The sequence below is a fragment of the Dendropsophus ebraccatus genome, chromosome 5 (assembly GCF_027789765.1).
Source record: "Dendropsophus ebraccatus isolate aDenEbr1 chromosome 5, aDenEbr1.pat, whole genome shotgun sequence".
NCBI classification, from domain to species: Eukaryota; Metazoa; Chordata; class Amphibia; order Anura; family Hylidae; genus Dendropsophus; species Dendropsophus ebraccatus.
In genome coordinates, this window is record NC_091458.1 from 97,607,618 (window position 1) to 97,630,016 (window position 22,399).

Genomic DNA, 22,399 nt, shown 5'->3' on the forward strand with positions numbered 1-22,399 from the left:
CCAAAACATTGTTTGTCATCGTGCTGAATATTATATTTGCAGAAAGATCTCCTCTTTACTGCTGACCAACAAGGAACGTGATCAATCTCTGAATACAAGCTCTTTCCTGAAAGTTGAGAATCTCCTTGCAAGCTGTCAGGTGTCTTCCCAGCCTCAGATAGCGGTGAGCTCTGTCCCAGAGTGTCAGCATGGGCCAGGGATATAAAGGAGGGGGCTGGTTATATGGCTTATTAGGTAACATATCTGGGAGCCCTGTTCACAGTCACAGCAGTCCCTGTCTATAGCGGCTATCAGGCAGGAAAGCCAAAAACCATGGCTCACAGGCCTGATGACAGCTCTAGCCAGAGACTGCTGTGACTGTGAGTTGGTCCACTGGCTGCCTTATGCAATGAGCCAAAAACTAAAGAGTCATACAACAAGCTCCCTCCTTCACATCACTGGACCTGTACCGACACACTGGGGCAAAGCTACTACCTGAGGCTGGAATGACATGTCACAGATTAAAAGGGAGATTTTCAACTACAGAAAAGGAACAGCACAAATCAATCAGCTGACCTGTGCACTTTTGTTAATGTTAGATTAGTACATTGCTTTCCTCCATAACTTAGACACCATACACAGAATTTTTCTGTCACTGGACTGGACAGCTAGTCACTGGACTAGTTACATTCCGTACGTAAATATTTTGACCCAGACCTCTGTTGCAGCATTTACAAAGCCCAATAAAAATACAAAAAAATTAGGAAAATGATAGAATTTAATATTAGGTCAGTCATTGATACAGGTTAGTGACAAATCACATCCTCAATGATGGTCATAAATCATAAATTACTCCTCACCCCAACATATATTCATCCTTGATGTATATACATAACATAGAAAAACCTCACAACACATGTATCCCCTTTTTTAACAATAATAATGGGACAATACTTTCCTGGATTTTCGTCACAATTGGACACAAATATAAAACTATTATTGAATTAAATCTGAGAAGGGCCAGGTGCACATCTGTGCTTGTTTTCTGTTCTATCATAAGAAAACCAAGACGGTAACAGCAGTGCTGGATCAGCCATATGATGGATACCAGCATTGCCCCATGGACCATTTGACTATCAAACAGTGCAGTATGCTATTGTGCAGTTGTTTCTTTTTTTTCCCTCTGGCTTTTATGACAGAATCTGTGATGCAGATGTGGACCTTACCTTAGAAAATACTTCCACGTGAAATTTTTAATGGATTGGAAAATTAACAAAATTGTATAAATAAGTGTACAAAAATGCTTGAGCTATTTGACAAACACTGAAATGATCATTTGTACTTTTGAGTGCTATAAATGAATCACCTAAGATACCCAAGTGTAGACATTCATTCCAAAGACTATTAGGTAGTTGTTTAGTACGATCCTATAATTTGGTGGGATTTCTTGTGCAAAGTGCTGCTGGTATAATGATGCAGTACATGAATTGTCCAACCAGTTGGTAAGGACCATCATCATCGAAACAATACAAGAAACTTGACTGTTAACAGCAGCCATTCTTAGTCTTTTTCTCATGATGGTTCTGTGCCAGATTGACTGTTTCATCTGGTCCATTTGCTTTCTTCTTCACAAGCAATGGTATAAGCATGTTAAAGACACTTTCAAACAGGTAATCAACATTGTGTCCAGTTTTTGCACTGGTTTCAAAGCACATCTTGTCTGCGACAGGAGCATGGACTTCATCCATCATTCTATACTTCATGATCCTTTTGTACAGAGCAATTGCATCTTCAGTATGAACCTGTTTACGAAGCTTGGAAGCACTACCTCTACGAGGCCTTTCTCCTTCTTCTTCCTCTGCTTCATAGTCATCAGTAAGGTCGATTTTGTTGCCTACTACAGCAAAGATGCAGTCGTCACTGGCTGTGTCAGTCAGGCCCAGGAATCTGTCCTCAAGCTCCATAAGACTCTGCATGTTACATACATCATAAGTGAAAATGATGGCAGAAGCAGACCTACAGTACATAGAGCCCAAGCCATGGAACTGTTCTCTCCCTAAAACAGAAAGAAAGCACAGTGTGAATGTCAGTAAGACACCGGTGACAACATACTTTATCAGGATCTCAGTTACCCTACTGGCAGCCTTAGAGTTTTCACTGGTCAACGATCCATGAAGCTGCCAAACTAGTTTAGAGGGCTGGTTTTACTGTTATGTTTTGTCACAAACCCTGAAAAGATAGGTGATATGCAAATATGGCGCAAGGCTGTTCACACAAGCACGACCAGCGGAGTCTCAGGTGCAACCTTTAAACCACCAGTTGACTGAACACTTAACATGTGTCTTAACAATCCAGCATCTGCAGTGTTCAGAGAAGTGATGAATAGGAGAAATCCTGCCTGGGGCATTCCTAAAGGTGAAGAGGGCGGGGAGGAAGGGCAGAGAGATGCCGCAGGCCTAGGGCACAGGCACTCTAGGCCACATCAATTTTACACAGGGCTGCAAGTTTAAAAGTTGTTCTTTAGGACAATAACTGCATCACCTGCCGAACGGACCCCGGGACAGATCTTGGATTTAAAGCAGCTATCTGATGGTACAAGTGGTTTGGGGAGAGGGGGCAGATTGTGGGTACAGAGTCACTTTAAGATCTAATAAACCGCCATGCACTGGACAACCTCCTCCAAATTCATATATAGCATAGAATTGCATTTAATGATTATGTGCACTCTAGCATTTTTATTGGTCTAATACATCTAATTTAAATAATTTTGCACTTCAGAAGTTATTATCATTATTCCCCCATTCTGTGTATATAGCTGCTATGTAGACAATATATTTTTGGTAACAAAGAAAGCCTGTGTAATGTGATAAGATTCAGCAGTCATGTGCTATTCTCTTATATTATATGGGTCATAGATAGTGGAATAACATAAGACTCCATGATCAGACCACACGCTGGGTTCACTTAGTCCGTAACCAGGACACAGCTATTCATAGAAGCTGTACAAGATTTGTTATCAAGATCATCTGCAAACTTGTATTTTGTACGTTATGTTCATTTTGGTTCTTGGTGGCTGTCGGCCTTGATTGATCAATAGATAACAAGTCCCTTTCATAGTCATACATACAATGCCTTTGGAAAGTGCCATAATTTACGCCATAATTGCTTAATATCTCTTAGAAGCACAATTTGTCAAATTTTAAATCATATTTTTACCCATTTACTCATACCAAACACAAATACTGAATATTCATTTCTGTTCCAAGCAAAAATATCCCAAACCTTTCTGACCTACAGCTGCCCCAGGGACATTTTCCTATGTCTACAGTGTTTCTCCTCTGCTCCGATCACCCGTTTCAAGGTTATCTTAAAAGGTAGCTGACTTTCAGGATGGCGCAGTCTCCTGGAATGCCATGCATCTCCTTTATTACAGTGGTGGGCCAGGTTAAAGAAGACATCTTAGAGCTCCTCCACTGATGTCACGTACTGTATACTGTATGAACTCCCGGCCAAGAGGCATGAAAACAACAGTCGTCTCTCCCCTATACTGCTCAAGCACAGATGGACATCACGTGTGCTCTAGTTCAAAGGGGAGGACAAAGGAGCAGAGACTAGTAAGCAAAATTGGCAAATAGCTTTCCCTGCAGCTTCAGGGAGTAAGTGAGCATTAGTATTAGAAAAATGGTTGTTAATTTGTCATCAAAAGACTAAAAAACTTAGCTTTTGAAGCCAGAGGAGTAGCTGCTATTTTGGAGCAAAGTTATAAGGGCAGATTATTGCAAAACATCAATTTTGACCATTGTGGTTTTGAATTATAATATTTCTTGGGTTACCAGGCCCATATCTGTGGTATGTGTAAGAGGAGAGATGGACAGTCAGAGTCATACACCTAATAATTCTTCTCAGCTTAGAGCATTAGGTTGTATTCAACAAGGTTGATCTCCCTTGAAGAAACACTTCCTAGGGACAAGAAAACACATATCTGGGAGGGGTGGGGTGGGTACAAATAAGGGTCCTAGTAGATTAAGCAATTTTTCATTTTTTTTTTCTGATTTAGGCTGGATTCACACTACGTATATTTCAGTCAGTATTGTGGTCCTCATATTGCAACCAAGACCAGGAGTGGATTGAAAGCACAGAAAGGATCTGTTCACACAATGTTGAAATTGAGTGGATGGCCGCCATTTAATGGCAAATATTTGCTGTTATTTTAAAACAACGGCTGTTTGTATTGAAATAATGGCAGTTATTTACTGTTATATGGCGGATATCCACTCAATTTCAAAATTGTGTGAACAGATCCTTCCTGTGTTTCAAATCCACTCCTGGTTTTGGTTGCAATATGAGGACCACAATACTGACTGAAATATACGTAGTGTGAACCCAGCCATAATGAGTAATAAATTAGCGCTTTTGCAAACGACCTGAAATCATTCACCCCAATACGTGGAGCGATTAAAGTTAAATACGTTAGTAGTTATGATCGTAATTATCGATGTTTGGTATACTCTAGTAAACGAACGAGTGTAATAAAGAACGGACGATGTGTATATATACCAAAAGATTTGGGAATAATTAACTACAATTTTATGGTTATGATCAACGAAACACTAACAAATTTTTGTTTGTTGCGTGATCATTGCCTGCATACACATGGAAAGAATATTGCTCATATTTTAATGCTATAACAATACTCGATAATCTTTATGCGCAATAGGGCCCTAACACATAATTCATAAGCAGGACTACATGATTACATGTAATTCATACAAGGGTCAAATCATTACACATAATTAGAGATGAGCGAAGAAAATCTGTTAAATTCTGATTCGCAGCGAATGGGGCACTAAATGTGCTTCATAGCGATTTGTGAATTTGCCAGATTCCCTTCGTACATTTGCTAAACATGGCGGGCGCACATGTTACCTTACAGTACTGTCTTTTGGCGGGAGCAAGGGATTATCCATAATCAGCTGCAAACCCCACTGTGATGTCAGCACCTCCCCCTCCTATATAAAGTGATTGGCTTCCTGGAGGTGGGCAGTAAGCTGTGTATAGTGGAGGGTAGGTTGCAGCAGGCAGTGAGAGCAGGGTAGTTACTGGCTGTTTGATATATGCAGCCAGCACATGGACTGTATATCACAGGCCACATACTGATGTGAGAAAGGGGCATAACAAACAATCCAAGCTCCGTACTTCTGTTATGTCTGAAGATAAACAGCTGTTTTTAACTATTAACAAAAAACTACTTTTTTTTTTATCAATCCAGTGTACAAATAATTTTTAGCCAGTTTCACTGCATATGTTATGGAAAAATTTAATCTGTCATTGGAAAGCATAATTGGTGTCACAAAAATTAAGGGCTCATGAGGATCTGTAGCTAAAAATGCAAGCGCTATGACACGAAGAGGAAAAAGAAAAGGTGGAAAACGAAAAGTAGCTCCATCATTAAGGGGTTAAAGTCAATAGGAGTTACGCATATAGCCTTTAGTGTCTCTGGTGGGTATGTGTCTTTAATGTTTGTTCTGTAACTTGTGTTAGTTTAAAAAAAAAAAAAAATACAGCATTCAAACAAGCGAGAATTCCCAATGCCCGGCATTTAAGACAGCATAAGCTGCTTCTAATAATCCAACAACGGTCAGCTCTGTACTTATACAAGAGGATAACGCCAATTTTCTGCAGCTATACAGTCAGGAATAAAAATTATACTTAGCATAATAAAGAACAGTAGTTCCATAATTCCTCATATTCCACATATTTAATGAAGACACAGCAGGCTGATAACAAAGAAGCTTTTGGTCGAATATATAAGTGGGATGCTGAATTTTTACAGCAGTGGGAAGACTTCACTTGGAATGCAGAACATGTGAGCAGTATAAAGCATGTCAGTATATCAGTAGGATACACTTATTTATAGTGCATGCGCCATGGCATTGGGTGGGTTGAGGAGAAATGTTCTGGAATAAATACACTTAGCACTGGCTAAGTACCAGAGCAGTTCCAGGTACCATTTCTTTGGAAAGTCAGACCCTTTGAACTTTTCCCTGTTCTGTAATGCAATCTTGTAAAAAAGGAGAAGTCCAATGAAGACTAAAATCAGCAAGCAGGCAAGGGTTAAAATAATAAACATGTAAACTTACCACTCAGTTGCGCCGCCCCATGGTCCCAATGCCAGCTGCCGGATAACATCTGCAACTGGAAACCAGATACATCACGTACCCGACACTTCCAGCAGCAACGTCACAGCCCGGCTGAGTGATCGCCTGCCCTAGTCACTGATTGGCTGAGTGGGCAATCACTCAGCCGGGGTTGTGACATTGCAGCTAGAAAAGCTGCAGGACCCTGGCTGTGGTAAACCGGACCCTGAAGCAACAGTATGAGGCATGAGAAGGGTGGGTTTACATGTAAATTATTTCCTCCCCCCACCCCCGGCCTGCTGATTTTAGTCTTCGTGGGACATCTCCTTTAAGTCCCCTTGATCAGTACAAACTTTCATCAGATGTGGTTGGTAAATCTCCAACAACAGAATTTAAAGCGACTCTGTATCCACCAACCCCACCAAACCACTAGTACCAACTGTTTGATGAGAGTAAATCCTTACCGGTTGTGTCTTTTAAAATGTGCCTGGTGCCTTGGTTATTGGTTAGAGCAAAAAATGATCTTTTACTCTGTAGCAGCAAAGTCAAACTGGTATGGGTCTACAGCATCTGTGCCCCAGGTCTGCGACGCCTCACTTTTCTTCCTCCAAGCCCTCCTTATCATTAGGAACCCCCAGGCAGGATTTTTATTTATCGCTATGGCACAGGTGCAGTTTAGACACATGATGAATATGGGAAATCCTGCCTTGGATTGATGAGAAGGGGTAGGGAGAAAGAAAGGAGAGTTTGACTTGCCTACTACATATTAAAATATTTTTTTTTGCTCTAACCAAGGCAACAGGCACATTTTAAAAGACATGACCGGTAAAGATTTACTCTCATCAGACAGATGGTACTAGCAGTTTGGTGAGGTGGGGTGGGTAGGTGGATACAGAGTCGCTTTAAACCTGCCTGGGATAAACATATATCTATCCTAAGATAAAAAGGGAAATACTAAAAGGGCAGAGTAAACTGGTCTTTTTCTGTCGACAGTCTTCGATGTTTCTATGATTTTCTGCTATTCTTCTCTGCAGATCCACCCAAGCACTTTCAGATTTAAAAAGGACAGTCAGTGTACAGTCATTTTCAGTTTTTTTTTTTTTTTTTTAAGATTTTTTTAATAGAAAGTCAGGGACACTCAAAGAGTCAACGAATTGTACCTAAGCTGCTCCTGTGTTCTTTTGGCTTTTCCTAAGGTCTTTGCCTTGTTGTATGGTAAACCTTTGGCCCAGTTCTGGATCAGATTTTCATTAATCTGGATAATACCCAGAGGTGTCTAGTGGACATTAATGGCATAGCCTATGGATAAGCCATAGAGGTCCAGATGGAAACGGTTATCACAATGCATGGGATCTTTGATAATGGCAGGTATATGGTGCCAATATTAAGTATATAGGTTTCATATGGTGACATAAGCCAGCCAGAGATGATTATGGGGTTAACATGACATGGTGCACTTTCTCAAATTCGTGACAGATAAGGAGAGATTGCTACATTAGCATAGATGATGTGCTTTATTTTGACCCCTTTGCCAACTGCTTGAGCTGGCTGCTCAATTGCAAATGTGTTAAATGCAGATGATGCTGCATTTTCACCATGCACTTCACCCCTGCTAAACTGACAGTGGTGAAATCTGCAACAGAATGAGTATGCTGCAAATCCCAAATTTACAGCCAATATCTTATATTATGTGCACATATTGCCTGCAGCATTTGTTAAGTCTCATTCCTTTGCCTGGTATTACAATTTACTATGGATTATACTTACACAAATATGGAATTGAAATCTCCAGCATTTTTGACACTTGAATTGAAGTGTCTTAAAATTACACAGAAAATCCAGTAAAAGCAGGAAACAACCAGGATGGCTACCAGCACTAAATATTTAATCACTGTGCAACATGATCAGTAATAGCAATAATAGATGAAAAGGTAAGACAAGTAGAGCTGGATGAAAGTAAAGGAAAATAACACAGCAACCAAGAAACACATGGGAAATGTTTCCCATGTGTCAGGGAAAAGCTGGATCCAGTTCTGGGAAATTACTCCCATTTTCCCAGGACTGGATCCAGCTTTCCACAGCACCCGGGGAGGAGCGTCAGTCAGTCAGAAGGCAGCAGGCTGATGAGCAGATTGCAGAAATAAAGTGTTCATCTTTAGTTTTAATATTCATCCTAATGGTGCGTTTACACAGGCAGATTTATCTGACAGATTTTGAAAGCCAAAGCCAGGAATAGAATTAAAAAGAGGAGAAATCTCAGTCTTTCCTTTATGACCTGTTCCCTGTTTATAGTCTCTTCCTGGTTTTGGCTTCAAAAATCTGTCAGATAAATCTCTGTGTAAAAACACCATAATATTTCTTAATAAACATTGAATTATTGTATATCTGGCTGTGAGGGTGACCATGAAATCTTTCTTGACAACTTGGCTTTGCTCCCTGCCCTTTAAGCATTTGGTGCTCTCTCCCGGTTCTATGAACAGTGATGTGTGCTCCTCCTGCATTGGTCTTGTTGGAAATATATTATAACCTGATTCTTTATAGCTTTCTGTCAGCAGCGGGCACAGGGCCATACACAACATGAGTACATGGAGGGAGGGGATACCAAGCTATGAAAGCTGGGAGTGTGATTAGGGGCTGTAACGTAACTGGCCATAGACCTCCACCACGCCTATCACATTACACACCTGGGTTGCACTAGCCTTACAGGTCTATTCACCTCACACACTCAAGCTTGTACGCTGGCAGTGTGTAACTTGAGCATAAAATTGCCACCTGACCCCTTCAGCATACCCAGACTCCCACTTTGCCACAAGCACTCCCTGTTCGCTGGCCGACACAAAACAAATATTTTTTCTGTGTGGGGGCCTACTGGTCGCTGCCGTCATAAACGTGACCCATCAGCTGCTGCCAGACACACAAGCACAAAGCGCACACACAAAACTTTGCTGCCACCACCCTGTCTGTTACAATATAGGCGAGACAGGAAACCCCCAAAGCGTTCCACTTGAAAGCAGACAACACACGTGGTGGGGTAAGCCACAGTCCCACACCGCACATGCGATTTTCCCTTCTTTATAATTCAGATCCCACTGTTCTGATTCCTTGCATATTAGACACAATATGCCCCGGACATACAGAACGAGACCTCCCTCTTATGTGATGACGAGGACAGGTAGATAGACCATGTTTGGACTCCCTGTGATGTCCCCGTCATACCTGAAGCTATGAATCTGGTTCTGTATATATACGATTGAGACGTGCTAATCAATAACTGAACATCATTGACCCATGAATAAGCCCCTATCCCAAGCAAAAAGTTTTACAGAGGCCTACACAAAACTACTACTATGAAATACCCACTGTATATATGCATATAAAGCAAAACACACAGAATATTACTGTACTCATAACATGAATAAAGACATTGCTGTCCATATTTCTCACAGGGGCTAGCCCTGATGTGATCACTAGCGAAAGTGGGTCTACTGTCACTATTTGGGACAATTGTGAGGGTGGCCTGCTAAGAACACTTAGGAAACTACTAGGGGACAGGGAAGGGAAACCCCCAGAGAGAAGTAAGATGCGGTGCACTCATTGCAGTAGAGAGCATAGGGGTGAGAATGTGGTGCACTATAAAGCATGGGGGACACCCATTATCATCTTTTATGGTGAGCAACCTCCTTATCCCCCAGCTTTTAGGGTATTTGCACACAGAGTAAATGTTGCGGATAACTCCGCAAGGATTCCGTCGCTCCCCAGCACCCGCTTCGCTCTCCACCCGTCCCATAGACTCCATTCTATGGTTAGGCAGATTCCGCTGTCCACCCAAAGAATTGACATGATAATTTTTTGGGCGGACAATGCAATCCTCCAGTATCCGTATACAAGGATGCCTATGTCACAGGCAGAACTTCAAGTGGGGGAGTAACGGAACCCTTGCGGAGTTATCTGCAACATTTACTCTGTGTGCATATACCCTAGTCAACAATTGTAAACCTCACCCCAAATTTTAAAGTGCAGCATCAAGTCTGGCAGGCATGCGTGTGCTACAGTCAGTAATTCAACTTATTACTAGGCAACTACTTCTACCTGAGATAATGGCACTTTTTTGAGATGTCAATGTAACGTGTGGTTGCCGATCCTTAAAGCACATAGTGTCAGAGGGAGAAGCAGACCAGAGACCATAGAGCTGCACAGTGACACCAACAGCACCTCTCTGTATCTGTGCCACTGCATGCAATCTGTGGTGTGCTGCACTAAGCACCAAATCTATATTACCACAAATTGCCTCTCCCTCGCCATATCTAGTACACATACAGTATGGATTTCAATCAATGGGGAGAGTCCAAATATAAGAAGCAGACATACAGAAATAGGGATGAGTTAACCATTTTCTCCCGTTCTCAGGAGTTATTCTGTATTGAATAAAAATTAATCCAAACTACACAAATATGAACAAGGTCAAATCACTTCCATCTATCTTGTTGCATGTGCTCTACAGGAACAGTCACAAGCAGAAAATAAATGCATGTAATGATGCTTATGGTTACACAATGACTGTGTCACTATTATATATGTATCCTCACACTCCATACACACTAAGCTTTTACTGAGGAGTCACTTACCCTCTTTTCTGTTTTGTATAGTCACTGTATGCTCATTTTGCACCTATTAACTACCGAATGACTGTATTATCTAAAACAGTAACAATGATGTCATATATACAAGACAAAAGTGTATAAATTATTTACTGAGTAATAACTCAACTGTCAGCCACTCCATTCACGTTATATCAAGATTTCGGATACTTATAACAGCACTATTCTTGCTTTAAAAAAATGCAAATTCCCTTAATGCACCACATGACAGGTCAAGGGGCTCTATTGGGTTCCATCTGGCATAATGATATACTGCAGATGTGAACACAGCTTTATTGCCTTTCATCTAAGGTATGTTCCCTTACTCACTACACAAAGGATTCAATCCAAAAAGTGTTCTTTATTGATCAAACATCTGTATATGTGTCCGGTCCCAGCTGGCAGTGAGGTGAGGATGCTGGCATCCACTGTGTTTAAGGGGTACAGGGTTGTGGCGGTGCACGTGGGAAAAGGAAAAAGCTAAACACCTAAATCTCCTTATTGAAACCCAAAAGGGTAAAAAGTCTTCAAACATTCGCTCTTCCTTTTATCTACTTCTCACAGTTGTCGAAAAAGGCTGAGAAGGGGACAGAATGCATCCTATGTATGATTATATTAATACCTAACTAAAGAGGGAGGATGAATTGCAACATTAAAATATTGCAAGTGATGACTTTTTAGTTAGAAATTGCAACTCTTGTTGCTTAACAAATATATACAGGGGTAATGGTGCGTTTACACAGACAGATTTTTCTGACAGATTTTGGAAGCCAAAGCCAATAATGGATTTGAAAAGAGGAGAAATCTCAGTCTTTCCTTTATGACCCATTCCCTGTTTATGGTCTGTTCCTGGCTTTGGCTTCAACAATCTGTCAGATAAATCTGCATGTGTAAACGCACCATTATTCAGAATCATAAAAAAACACACAAAGCTGCTTTCTTTTAAAAACAGTTTCACACCTGTCACAGTTTTGTATTGGTATTACAAATTAAGGCCCTATTACACGGAATTCAGCTGATATCGGCTGTAAGGGTCCATTTACACAGAAAGATTATCTGACAGATTATCTACCAAAGATTTGAAGCCAAAGCCAGAAACAGACTATAAACAGAGATCAGGTCATAAAGGAAAACCTGAGATTTCTCTTCTTTTCAAATTCAGTGCCGGCTTTGGCTTAAAAACTTTGGCAGATAACCTGTCAGATAATATTTCTGTGTAAATGGACCCTTACAGCCGATAATCCTCCCATGTAATAGAAGGCAACGGTCAGCTGACATGAACGATGTCGGCTGATTGTTGCTGTCGTTTGTCTTTCAACATGTTGAAAGACAGACTACAGTGACAGCATCGATCTGCTGCCATCGCTCTAAGGAATAGGAGCGGCGGCAGCAGACCACCACTATCCTCTATGGGCTGCCCAGACGACCTAGCGATCATCCGGGCAGCCCTCCGGAGCCTCCCCTGCACTTACCTGCTCGCTGCCGCCGCTGACAGCGCTCGTTTGCTCCTCCGTGTGACCCCATGAAATAGGGGCTTTAGCTCCACTGACCTCAGTGGAACCCAGCTCACCACTTAATCCACCTCATTGCAGGAGACGGGCTCCACAGAGCCTATCTCTTGCAAATAGAAAAATGCGAGACAAGCCATAGACAGAAGTGCACAGCTGTGCACCGCTTAGGGCCCTATTACTCCAACAGAGGTCTGACAGAGTATCTTATTTTTACAGCCAAAGCCAGGAATGGATTTGAAAAGAGGAGAAACCTCAGGAGGAGATTTATCAAACAGGTGTAAAGTAGATTTGTCTCAGTTGCCCCTAGCAACCAGATTCCACTTTTCTTTCCTCACAGACTCTTTGAAAAATGAAAGGTGGAATCTGATTTGCTAGGGGCAACTAAGCCAATTGTACGTTACACCAGTTTTATAACTCTCCCCCTCAGTCTTTCCTTTATGACCTGTTCTCTGTTTATAGTCTGTTCCTGGCTTTGGTTGCAAAAATCAGATAATCTGTCAGATATCTGTTGGTGTAATAGGGCTTACTCCTTTATATATTGATCTTTCAGAGTCTTAACCAATCAAAACGTTTTACCTGTCTCTGTGGCATGTCAAAAGTGACATTAATGCTTTAATTTTCTTTACGACTGGTTTCTTAAAGAGGTTCTCCACCCAAAACTAACTTGTTCCCTATCCACAGCATAGGGGACAAGTATGAGATTATGGGGGGTCCGACACCTGCACCCCTCAGCCATCTTCAGGACTGCCACCTGGCTCTTTGTTATGAACAAGTCTATGGTACGGCACAAGACCCGCAGCTCTATTCATTCCAATGGAGCCCACGGAAAGAACTGAGTGCTGTATTCGGCTCTCTGAGTGCCGTACTTTCCAGCGGCTCCCTAGAGAATAAATGAAGTTGCCGGAGGGAGACAAATACAGCAATCTGCTTTTTCCAGCGGCTCCATAGGAATTAATAGAGCCACTGGTCACATGCCATAGCTGCAGCCCTATTCATAACAAAGGACCCGAGGGGCCATTTTTGAGCTCAGCAGGGGGCAACATAGGTCGGACCCTCCGCTATCTCTAACTTGTCCCCTATCCTGTGGGACAACCTCTTTAAGAGCATTTCCTGTGGGCAGAAAAGGCATTACCTATACATAATAAGACTGCTTCCTATACTTCCTACAGGTTTGGTAATAATGAGCATTTATTGGGGAATTGCAGTCTATGCAGTTCTCTAATACATCCCGTAAGTGTCTATTCACCACTTGTGGTCCCATATAACAATAGAGCAGCTGTATTTAGGAATATATGGTAGCTATAGTACTAGGATGTAGTGCTGCTATTTGTTCTCTTAAGATTCAGGTATAAATAGAAGAAAGTTGAATTCCAGTGTAATGGTGCAACTGTTCAGTAACTGAGTATACAAAACAGATGGTGTACAGCTGTCCAGAAGGCAAATACCCCAACCATCAGCACTGTCCATACTTTCTACTGACTTCTAGTCATCATGACAAGAATCAGCACATAGCTGAAGCAACAAGCTTTGCATAAATAGAGGAAATTTATAAACTATAGCTACGTCAAGTGCAGGACTTTCCCGGACAATGCAAACTAAGAAGTAATCTTTTTCCCAGCCAATGGTTAGGAAGTGTCACCTGCTACTGCATAAGATCAGAGTAACTTGCAGAATTGAGTGGCCAACTGGTTGGCGCCTTACCTAAATCCTGGGTCATACATCATAATCTCTGGTGGTGGGAGACAGATTCACATGGTTTTCATGCAAACACAGTATAGAAACATAGTAGATTGATGGCAGAAAAAGACCACTGGGCCCATCTAGTCTCATCTTTTATTATTTCCTTTCTTACTGTGTTGGGATATGGAGAGATATATTTATTTATTTATTTTAATTCTAGGCATGTTTACATTCAGCTATTGTGGATTTACCTACCACACCTGCTGGAAGTTTATTCCAAGCATCTACTACTCTTTCAGTGAAGAAATATTATTCTGTGTCGCTTCTGATCTTTCCAACTAACTTGAGATTGTGCCCCTTTGTTTCTTTGTTCACTTTTTATATTAAACACCCTTCTTTTCTGCCACTTTTTTAGTCCTTTAACATATTTAACGGTTCCGATCATGTCAGTATGACCCTGAGGTCTCATCTTTAACACACTCTCATTCACACATAATTCCCTGAACACACTCATTGCCATCATAACTGTAAAGGCAAATGATGACAATGCAATAAACCAAGGATGAGGGGACATTGTGAAGCCGCCACTTCTTCATTTCTGTTACACAATAACTGGGAATTGTGACATGTGGTAATGTTTTCTAGAGCAGTCTTGTGACATAGCTGGAGCAGCCAGTAGGACACATGTGGTTTAGACTAATACTTAGTATATGAGTTTAATATGTATATTTAGCAAATCTTTATGAATGTACAGCAAATGTGGCCAAAGATCATTCTAGAAATCATCTATTAAAATATGGTAAGAGGGGAGTGGAGAACTGCCAAAACGTCTAGATAACTGCTAGTATAGTTAAACGTTCTCACATCTTATGAAGTGCCGCTGTGACATGTTAGAAGTTTTGCTGGGTGGGAATTTGGATTCTTAAAGCGACTCTGTACCCACAATCTGACCCCTCAAACCACTTGTACCTTTGGATAGCTGCTTTTAATCCAAGTTCTGTCCAGCAGTCCGTTTGGCAGGTGATGCGGTTATTGTCATCAAAAATGTATTTTAAACTTGAAGCCCCGTGCCCTACGGGCATATCTGTGCCCTAACTTTGCACCGCCCCTCCGTCCCTCCTCATCATTAGGAATGCTCCAGGCAGATTGCTTCCTATTCCCCACCTGTGTTACCACAGCACATGGGCTGGATCGTTAAGGACCTGTGCAATGTTCAGACAGAAGTAAATGTTCCAGTGGCATTCCTAATGATGAAGAGGATGGGGAGGAGGGACGGAGGGATGGTGCAAAGTTAGGGCACAGATACGCCCATAGGGCACGGGGCTGCAAATTTAAAATAAATTTTTTATGACAATAACTGCATCACCTGCCAAACGGACCACAGGACAGATCTTGGATTAAAAGCAGCTATCCGAAGGTACAAGTGGTTTTGGGGGGGGGGGGTCAGATTGTGGGTACAGAGTCGCTTTAACGCTATAGACGACAACCCTATCCACATGCATGTCTGTAGAACAGGGCTGGTCCCCAACCTCAGGCGGCCAGGATCACCAAAACAGCAAAACTGCTATTCTGCCACAAGTGACGCCGTTTTCAGAACTTTGGAGTTTCCTAAACAGTTGATGTAGGAGGCCCTAGGTTAGGGCAAACAGCAATTGATGGCTTAGTAACAAAAGATCACAGTGTTAGGATCTGCCACATTGTGACTGATACTAGTATATAAAGTCCCGACAAGTTATCACAACAGCTGGTGAAAACCCAAACCAGCTGCATGGTCACAATCACTAGGATTGGTTGCACAAGGTTTCAGATCAGAAACCCATCAGAGAAAAGCAGGGAGCCATAGATGAGAAATATGCAGCCCTCGGGACTACTAACAACAACTACTTGTAGTCCTTCATTCCTGACATTCTGCACTCGGCTTGGAATCTCACTATACTGAGCGGCCTTACCCAGAGTGGCTCCAATGTAACACTATACAGCTCTGTGCGCTCTTCATGCACTGCAGCTCACTCCCCGGAGTCATGCACAGGGCTGCAGTTTCATAGGGAACTGTAAAACAGTTACAATATAATTCCATGACTCCTCTACTGTACTATATGGAAGATTATTCATACAGAATACAAAGGAAAGACCATGCGCACCCTCCCATTGCTTCTAGGGGAAAATATCCCAGTACACATGACAACAGATGGAGCCATGGTGGTCTGTACGGCCATGTCATGCACCCAGAATATTATCAACCCCATTTCCTTGATTTAAAAACGGCTCCCATACATGCCCCTGATGTACCCTCACACTGTATTACTCTCCTACCCTTCAGTACTGGAGTGATGGTTTTAAAAGTTGAAGCATGCAGCCAAGGACCCTGCTGGGGGCAAAATCCCCCCATCTAGCAGGAGAGCCTCTTTATGGCTGCAGCCCCTGGCATTACCTGCAGTACCCCAGGTGGAGGGGTTATAGGGGCACTGGCATACACCACCATACTCATACCTAACAGAGCTCTTGCTGGTGCCCACCACTTCCTTACTATCTCCTCATTATGCATTGTTCACACTGCAGCCCCCCAGACAGAGGGGTTAGAGGGGTCAGGGTATAATGCACATATAATAGATCCCTGTGCAGCTGGCAGCCACCACTAGCCCCCCACCAGGAATTACCTGCAGCCCCCCAGACAGAGGGGTTAGAGGGGTCAGGGTATAATGCACATATAATAGATCCCTGTGCAGCTGGCAGCCACCACTAGCCCCCCACCAGGAATTACCTGCAGCCCCCCAGACAGAGGGGTTAGAGGGGTCAGGGTATAATGCACATATAATAGATCCCTGTGCAGCTGGCAGCCACTACTTGCCCACTAGCCCCCCACCAGACCAGGTGTTACCTGCAGTATCCCAGATGGAGATGTTATAGGGTCCCCACTGCTTGAGGTAGAAGGCGCCCCCCACCGTGCTGACCGTGTCCTGGAACCTCTTCTCCATGTAGCGGTGCAGCAGGGACGTCTTGCCCACATTCATGTCCCCCAGCAGCACCACCTTCAGGTCCGGCTTCTTCATCATGATGCCAGCTGGTGAGCGGGGAGGGCAGGCTGCTGCTGCTAGTGTGCCAGGCCGGGGGGCAGCAGGCGGCACATAGCGGGGCGCCCCATGCCCGGGGGCGCACACTCCTCGCAGTTGGGCAGAAGTTTTGCTAACTTGGCACAAACAGAGCGGAGTTCAGGAAGTGTCTCTCCCCTGGCCGGCCCCTCTCCTGGCCGGCCCCTCCTCTCCGGCCGGCCCCTCCTCTCCCTCCTCTCCCTCCTCTCCCTCCTCTCCCTCCTCCCGCAGGAGCTCGGCCCCGCATACCCGTCTCTGCTGCGCGGCCCGGCTGACATCTTGCCTCCTGTAGGTAGGGCCGGCTGACATGACAGGTGCCGTCCATGCAGACAGCAGGAAGTGACAGTGCACTCTGCTCCAGGTGACTCACCCTGCCGTGTGACCGAGCAGCACGGGAGGAGGAGGAGGAGGAGGAGGAGGAGGCGGCACCCGGAAGCAGCGGCCGATACTCAGCGAGAGACCTTACCGCCACTCACATTAGCGTTGTCTCCGGTCCCTGGCAGCAGGACTCGGTGCAGCCATGGCCGCCTTCATCTCCGTGCCCCTGAAGAAGACGTCGGAGGTAGACCTGGTGAAGCCGCTCTCCAAGTTCCTCCAGAACACGTACCCGTCCGGGGAGGAGCAGGCCGAGTACTGCCGGGCGGTGGACGAGCTGAACAAGCTGCGGCGGAGCGCGGTGGGTAGGCCGCTGGACAAGCACGAGAGCTCGCTGGAGACCGTGCTCCGCTACTACGACCAGCTCTGCTCCATAGAGCCCAAGTTCCCGTTCTCGGAGGGCCAGCTGTGCCTCACCTTCACCTGGAAGGACGCCTTCGACAAGGGCTCTCTGTTCGGCGGCTCCACCAAGCTCAGCCTGGCCAGCCTGGGCTATGAGAAGACCTGCGTGCTCTTCAACATCGGGGCCCTGGCCAGCCAGATCGCCTCCGAGCAGAACCTGGACAACGACGAGGCGCTGAAGGCCGCTTCCCGCTACTACCAGCTGGCCAGCGGGGCCTTCTCCCACATCAAAGACACGGTGCTGTCCTCCCTCAGCCGGGACCCCACCATGGACATCTCCCCAGACACCATGGGCACCCTCAGCCTCATCATGCTGGCCCAGGCCCAGGAGGTTTTCTTCCTCAAAGCCACCAGGGACAAGATGAAGGATGCTGTCATAGCCAAGCTGGCCAACCAGGCTGCTGACTTCTATGGAGATGCCCTCAAGCAATGCCAGTATAAAGATGCCTTGCCCAAGGAGGTGTACCCGGTGCTTGGTGCCAAGCACTGTATCATGCAGGCCCATGCCACCTATCACCAGTCAGTGCTGGCCAAACAGCAGAAGAAGTTTGGGGAAGAGATCAGTAGATTACAACAAGCTGCGGATCTGCTGAAAACGGTCGCCTCCAGGTACGATGAGTACGTCAGTGTCAAGGACTTGTCCGACAAAGTCAACCGGGCGCTGACCGCAGCCAAGAAGGACAATGACTTCATTTACCATGACAGAGTCCCAGACCTGAAAGACCTGGATCCTATCGGAAAAGCTCCTCTCGTGAAGCCCACCCCCATCGCTGTGCCCATGAGCCAGAAGTACACTGACCTGTTTGAGAAGATGGTACCTGTGGCTGTGCAGCAGTCAATGAGTGTTTATAACCAGAGGAAGGCTGAACTGATCAATGGCACCATTGCCAGGATGAGAGACGCCACCACTTTATGCAATGGTGTCCTTGCTTCTTTAAATCTGCCGGCTGCCATTGAAGATGTATCTGGTGACAGTATACCTCAGTCTATTTTGCAGAAATCCAAGGCTGTCATTGAGCAAGGCGGTATACAGACTATTGATCAACTCATCCGAGACCTTCCAGAGTTGCTCCTGAGAAACAAGGAAATTCTGGAGGCATCTCTCAAGTTTCTGGATGAGGAGGAGGCAACAGACAATGAGCTGAAGTCAAAGTTTAAAGAAAGATGGCAGAGAACTCCTTCTATTGAGCTGTACAAGCCCCTGAGAAGTGAGGGCACCAACCTGAGGAATGTTCTGGATAAAGCCATTTCAGCTGATGCCGTTGTGAAAGAGCGTTATCAGTCTCAGCGTGAAGCCATTGCAATCCTATGCAAGGGAGAAGCTGATCTCAATGCATCCATTCCTTCTGCCAACCCTGCCAAGACCATGCAGGGCAGTGAGGTGGTGGTCACCCTGAAGTCCTTGTTGGCTCAGCTGGATGAAGTCAAGAAAGAAAGAGAACAACTTGAGAACGATATTAAATCTGTTAATTTTGACATGACAACTAAATTTCTTACCGCTCTGGCACAAGACGGAGCCATCAACGAAGAAGCCTTGTCTGTGACTGAGCTTGATCGCATCTATGGGGGCTACACTGACCGAGTGCAAAAGAACCTGAACAAGCAAGAGGAGCTCATTGGGCAAATTCAAGTTTCTCACCAGGAATTTTCAAAGATGAAACAATCAAACAGTGAAGCCAATCTAAGAGAAGAAGTCTTAAAAAAGCTAGCTGCAGGCCATGACAGCTATATTGAACTTGTAGCTAATCTGAGAGAAGGCACAAAGTTCTACAATGACCTGACTGAAATCCTGCTGAAATTCCAAGGTAAATGCAGTGATATTGTCTTTGCCCGGAAGACAGAAAGAGATGAGTTGTTGAAGGATTTGCAACAAAGTATTGCCAGAGAACCGAGCGCACCATCAATGCCAGTCGTACCAAGTTACCAGAATGCTGCAGCATCTTCCACAGCTCCTGCCGCTGGTGGCATCTCAAGCACTCCAACACCAGCTCCAAGGACTGTCTATAATAACAACAAGCAGCCTCCACCACGCCCCCCTCCTCCAGCAGTCCCCCCCACCAGTGCTCCAGCCCCTGTTAGTGCAGCTCAGAATATGGCCCCTGCCCTCTCAGGTGCTACTGCCCCAGCGCCCGCACAGCCTTTCCCTGGCACTAATCAATCACAGGCACAGGGTCCTCCGTTCCCAACCTACCCAGGATACACAGGCTATTACGGGATGCCCATGCCTGTTGGCTATAATCCATATATGTATGGCCAAACCATGCCTCCCTACCTATACCAACCACAGGCTGGTCAGGCACCTTACCCAACTCAGCCATCTGGTTTCCCAATGGCACAGCCACCTTACTTCCCACCTCAGCAATAAGTGTGTAGACAACTGAAGAGGTAACTTTCAGTGGCAGTAAGTGCGCTGTATTATATATCCCAGTCCCCAATTCCCACCTTGAGTTGTAGGAACTGTTTAAGCTAAACTTCTGGATGCACTAAGCCATTTCTGCCTGCCTGTTTCCAGCTGAGACATGTGATCACAAAGAGAGTGACTCATAGTTTTGCCTGACAAAAAAAAAAATGACCTTCTTGAGCTCCGATACAGAGATTTTTTTTTGGTAATGTGCAGATATCTCTGGTAACACTATGCTCTTTCATATATAAAACTTTTGGTTGTTAGTTCTCTATTTTTCTTTCTCTATTTTTACTCTTTATTTCTTTACATTTAGTTATTGTATGCTATTTTGTCTATTAATCAAAAGCCTTGTAAATCATAATGAAAATAAATGTAAAAAAAGCCCAGCAGCTGTTGAGAATGTTGGTGTAAGATGTATAATTTATGTGTAGAATAGAAGGGCTTCTTGGGTGTGAAGATCGCACAGCAGGGATTCACCCCATTTCTCACTTATGTAGTCAACATAGATTGCGGGATCTAAAGGGCGGATAAAAGTGAATTGTTTCTTCTGGTGGAAGAAAGGTGTGTCACTGCTGACACAATGTACAGTTACTATGAAAGGTCAATTGCTTCCATGATGTCACCTATTAATATATAGGTCCTACAAGCTTAAATAGTATAGTAATAAAGTGGGAGATTCATCAAACATGGTGTAAAGTGAAACTGGCTCAGTTGCCCCTAGCAACCAATCAGATTCCACCTTTCATTTTCCAAAGAGTCTGTGAGGCATGAAAGGTGGAATCTGATTGGTTGCTAGGGGCAACTGAGCCAGTTTCACTTTACACCATGTTTGATGAATCTCCCCCAGAGTGTATAGATTTTTTTTTTTTTTTTTTTTAAACTGGTGACATTCACAGTAGGTAGAATACGTATATAACTTTATCAACCTCACTGCTCAAATGTGTCCACTTCTCAGTCATCTTAGGGTCAGATAAGCTGCTGGAATTTTACATTTATGCCATGGAGGCTTGCATATATATGGCTTTAATAAGTTCTTTGGTTGATTCAAGTCAAGTATTTTGTAGCTTTACAACAATGTATTTTTAAACATTTTTTATTTTAACCTTTTTAAAGTGTGTCTGGCACTTTAAAAAGCATTTGACGCTTCAAGTTTAGAGATGAGCGACCCTGCCGGATATCTGGTTCGTATGAACCAGAAATCCGGCAGGTTCGCTCATCTCTAGTCAAGTTCTGATCAGTCAGACCCCCCCAATCATAAGGGCTGAGAGAAGAATGTGGCTGGACATTGCAGTGAGCCAGGGAAAGGTGCGCTCTCTGTAAAGATTGGTGGGAATGTGAACACCCATACCCTGTCTATTAAATTGTTTGACATGTCTCTAGGACAGTGCTCATTTAACCTCTTAATGACCACCAATATGCCTTTTTAAGACTGTCATTAAGGGTGCTTATTCTAGACTGCTGCTGAGACAAAAGGCAGAAATTATTTGTTTAATAGTCCGCCCATCACATATAAAGAGGGACATGCACATAAAGGTGGATAAGCCAGCCACCAGCCAATCTGTGCGCAGATACAAAGTGCTTGAAGCTGACTGAAAGGTGAGGGAGGTAGGGAAAGTCATTAGAGAATGTTATAAGTCTGCTTAAGGAGAAGAGACTTTAGGGCGGGGGGGGGGGGGGGTGACCTTCGGCCCTCCAGCTGTTGCAAAACTACAATACCCAATACAATGATGGGTATTGTAGTTTTGCATCATTGTATTGGGTATTGTAGTTTTGCAACAGCTGGAGGGCCGAATGTTCCCCATCTCTACTTTAGGGTATGCTGAAAACTATTCTTGAGGGGATTTTGAGGTGCTGATGATAAGAGCATGAAAGTGACTGGATATAGGGGGTAAAAGAAAGGTCAGAGTCTAGCATAACCCCAAGACAGCAGATAAGCTTATTAGGAGCTATGGTAGTCCCACAAACAGATGGAAATGTCAGGTGTAGGTTGGTTAGTGTGTGGGGGGGATACAAGAAACTCAGTTGTGGATGTAAGAAGGACGTAATGTTTCAGGCATATGGCATGTAGCCATGCTTCTTTAAGATGCACTCTTTTTTTTTGTTTATATAGTGCAGCATAGACTATTAGGGCCAGTTCACACGGATTAAAACTGGCGGAATTCCGCCAGTTTTACTCCATGTGAAC

The 22,399-nt window shown here is 44.0% G+C and overlaps 2 protein-coding genes across 2 annotated transcripts; one reads left to right on the forward strand and one right to left on the reverse strand.

Annotated features, from left to right (window-relative positions):
* Positions 1-739: 739 nt before the first annotated feature.
* RAB20 (RAB20, member RAS oncogene family) lies at positions 740-17,179 on the reverse strand. Its single transcript, XM_069972365.1, has 2 exons — positions 16,823-17,179; positions 740-2,035 (listed from the first exon to the last, which is right to left on the reverse strand). Exons 1-2 carry the CDS (start codon positions 16,995-16,997, stop codon positions 1,524-1,526), a joined length of 687 nt encoding a protein of 228 aa, XP_069828466.1. The 5' UTR covers positions 16,998-17,179; the 3' UTR covers positions 740-1,523.
* Positions 17,180-17,282: 103 nt separating this feature from the next.
* On the forward strand, positions 17,283-20,485 carry PDCD6IP (programmed cell death 6 interacting protein). Its single transcript, XM_069970762.1, has one exon. It carries the CDS (start codon positions 17,554-17,556, stop codon positions 20,173-20,175), a length of 2,622 nt encoding a protein of 873 aa, XP_069826863.1. The 5' UTR covers positions 17,283-17,553; the 3' UTR covers positions 20,176-20,485.
* The last annotated feature ends 1,914 nt before the right edge of the window (positions 20,486-22,399 follow it).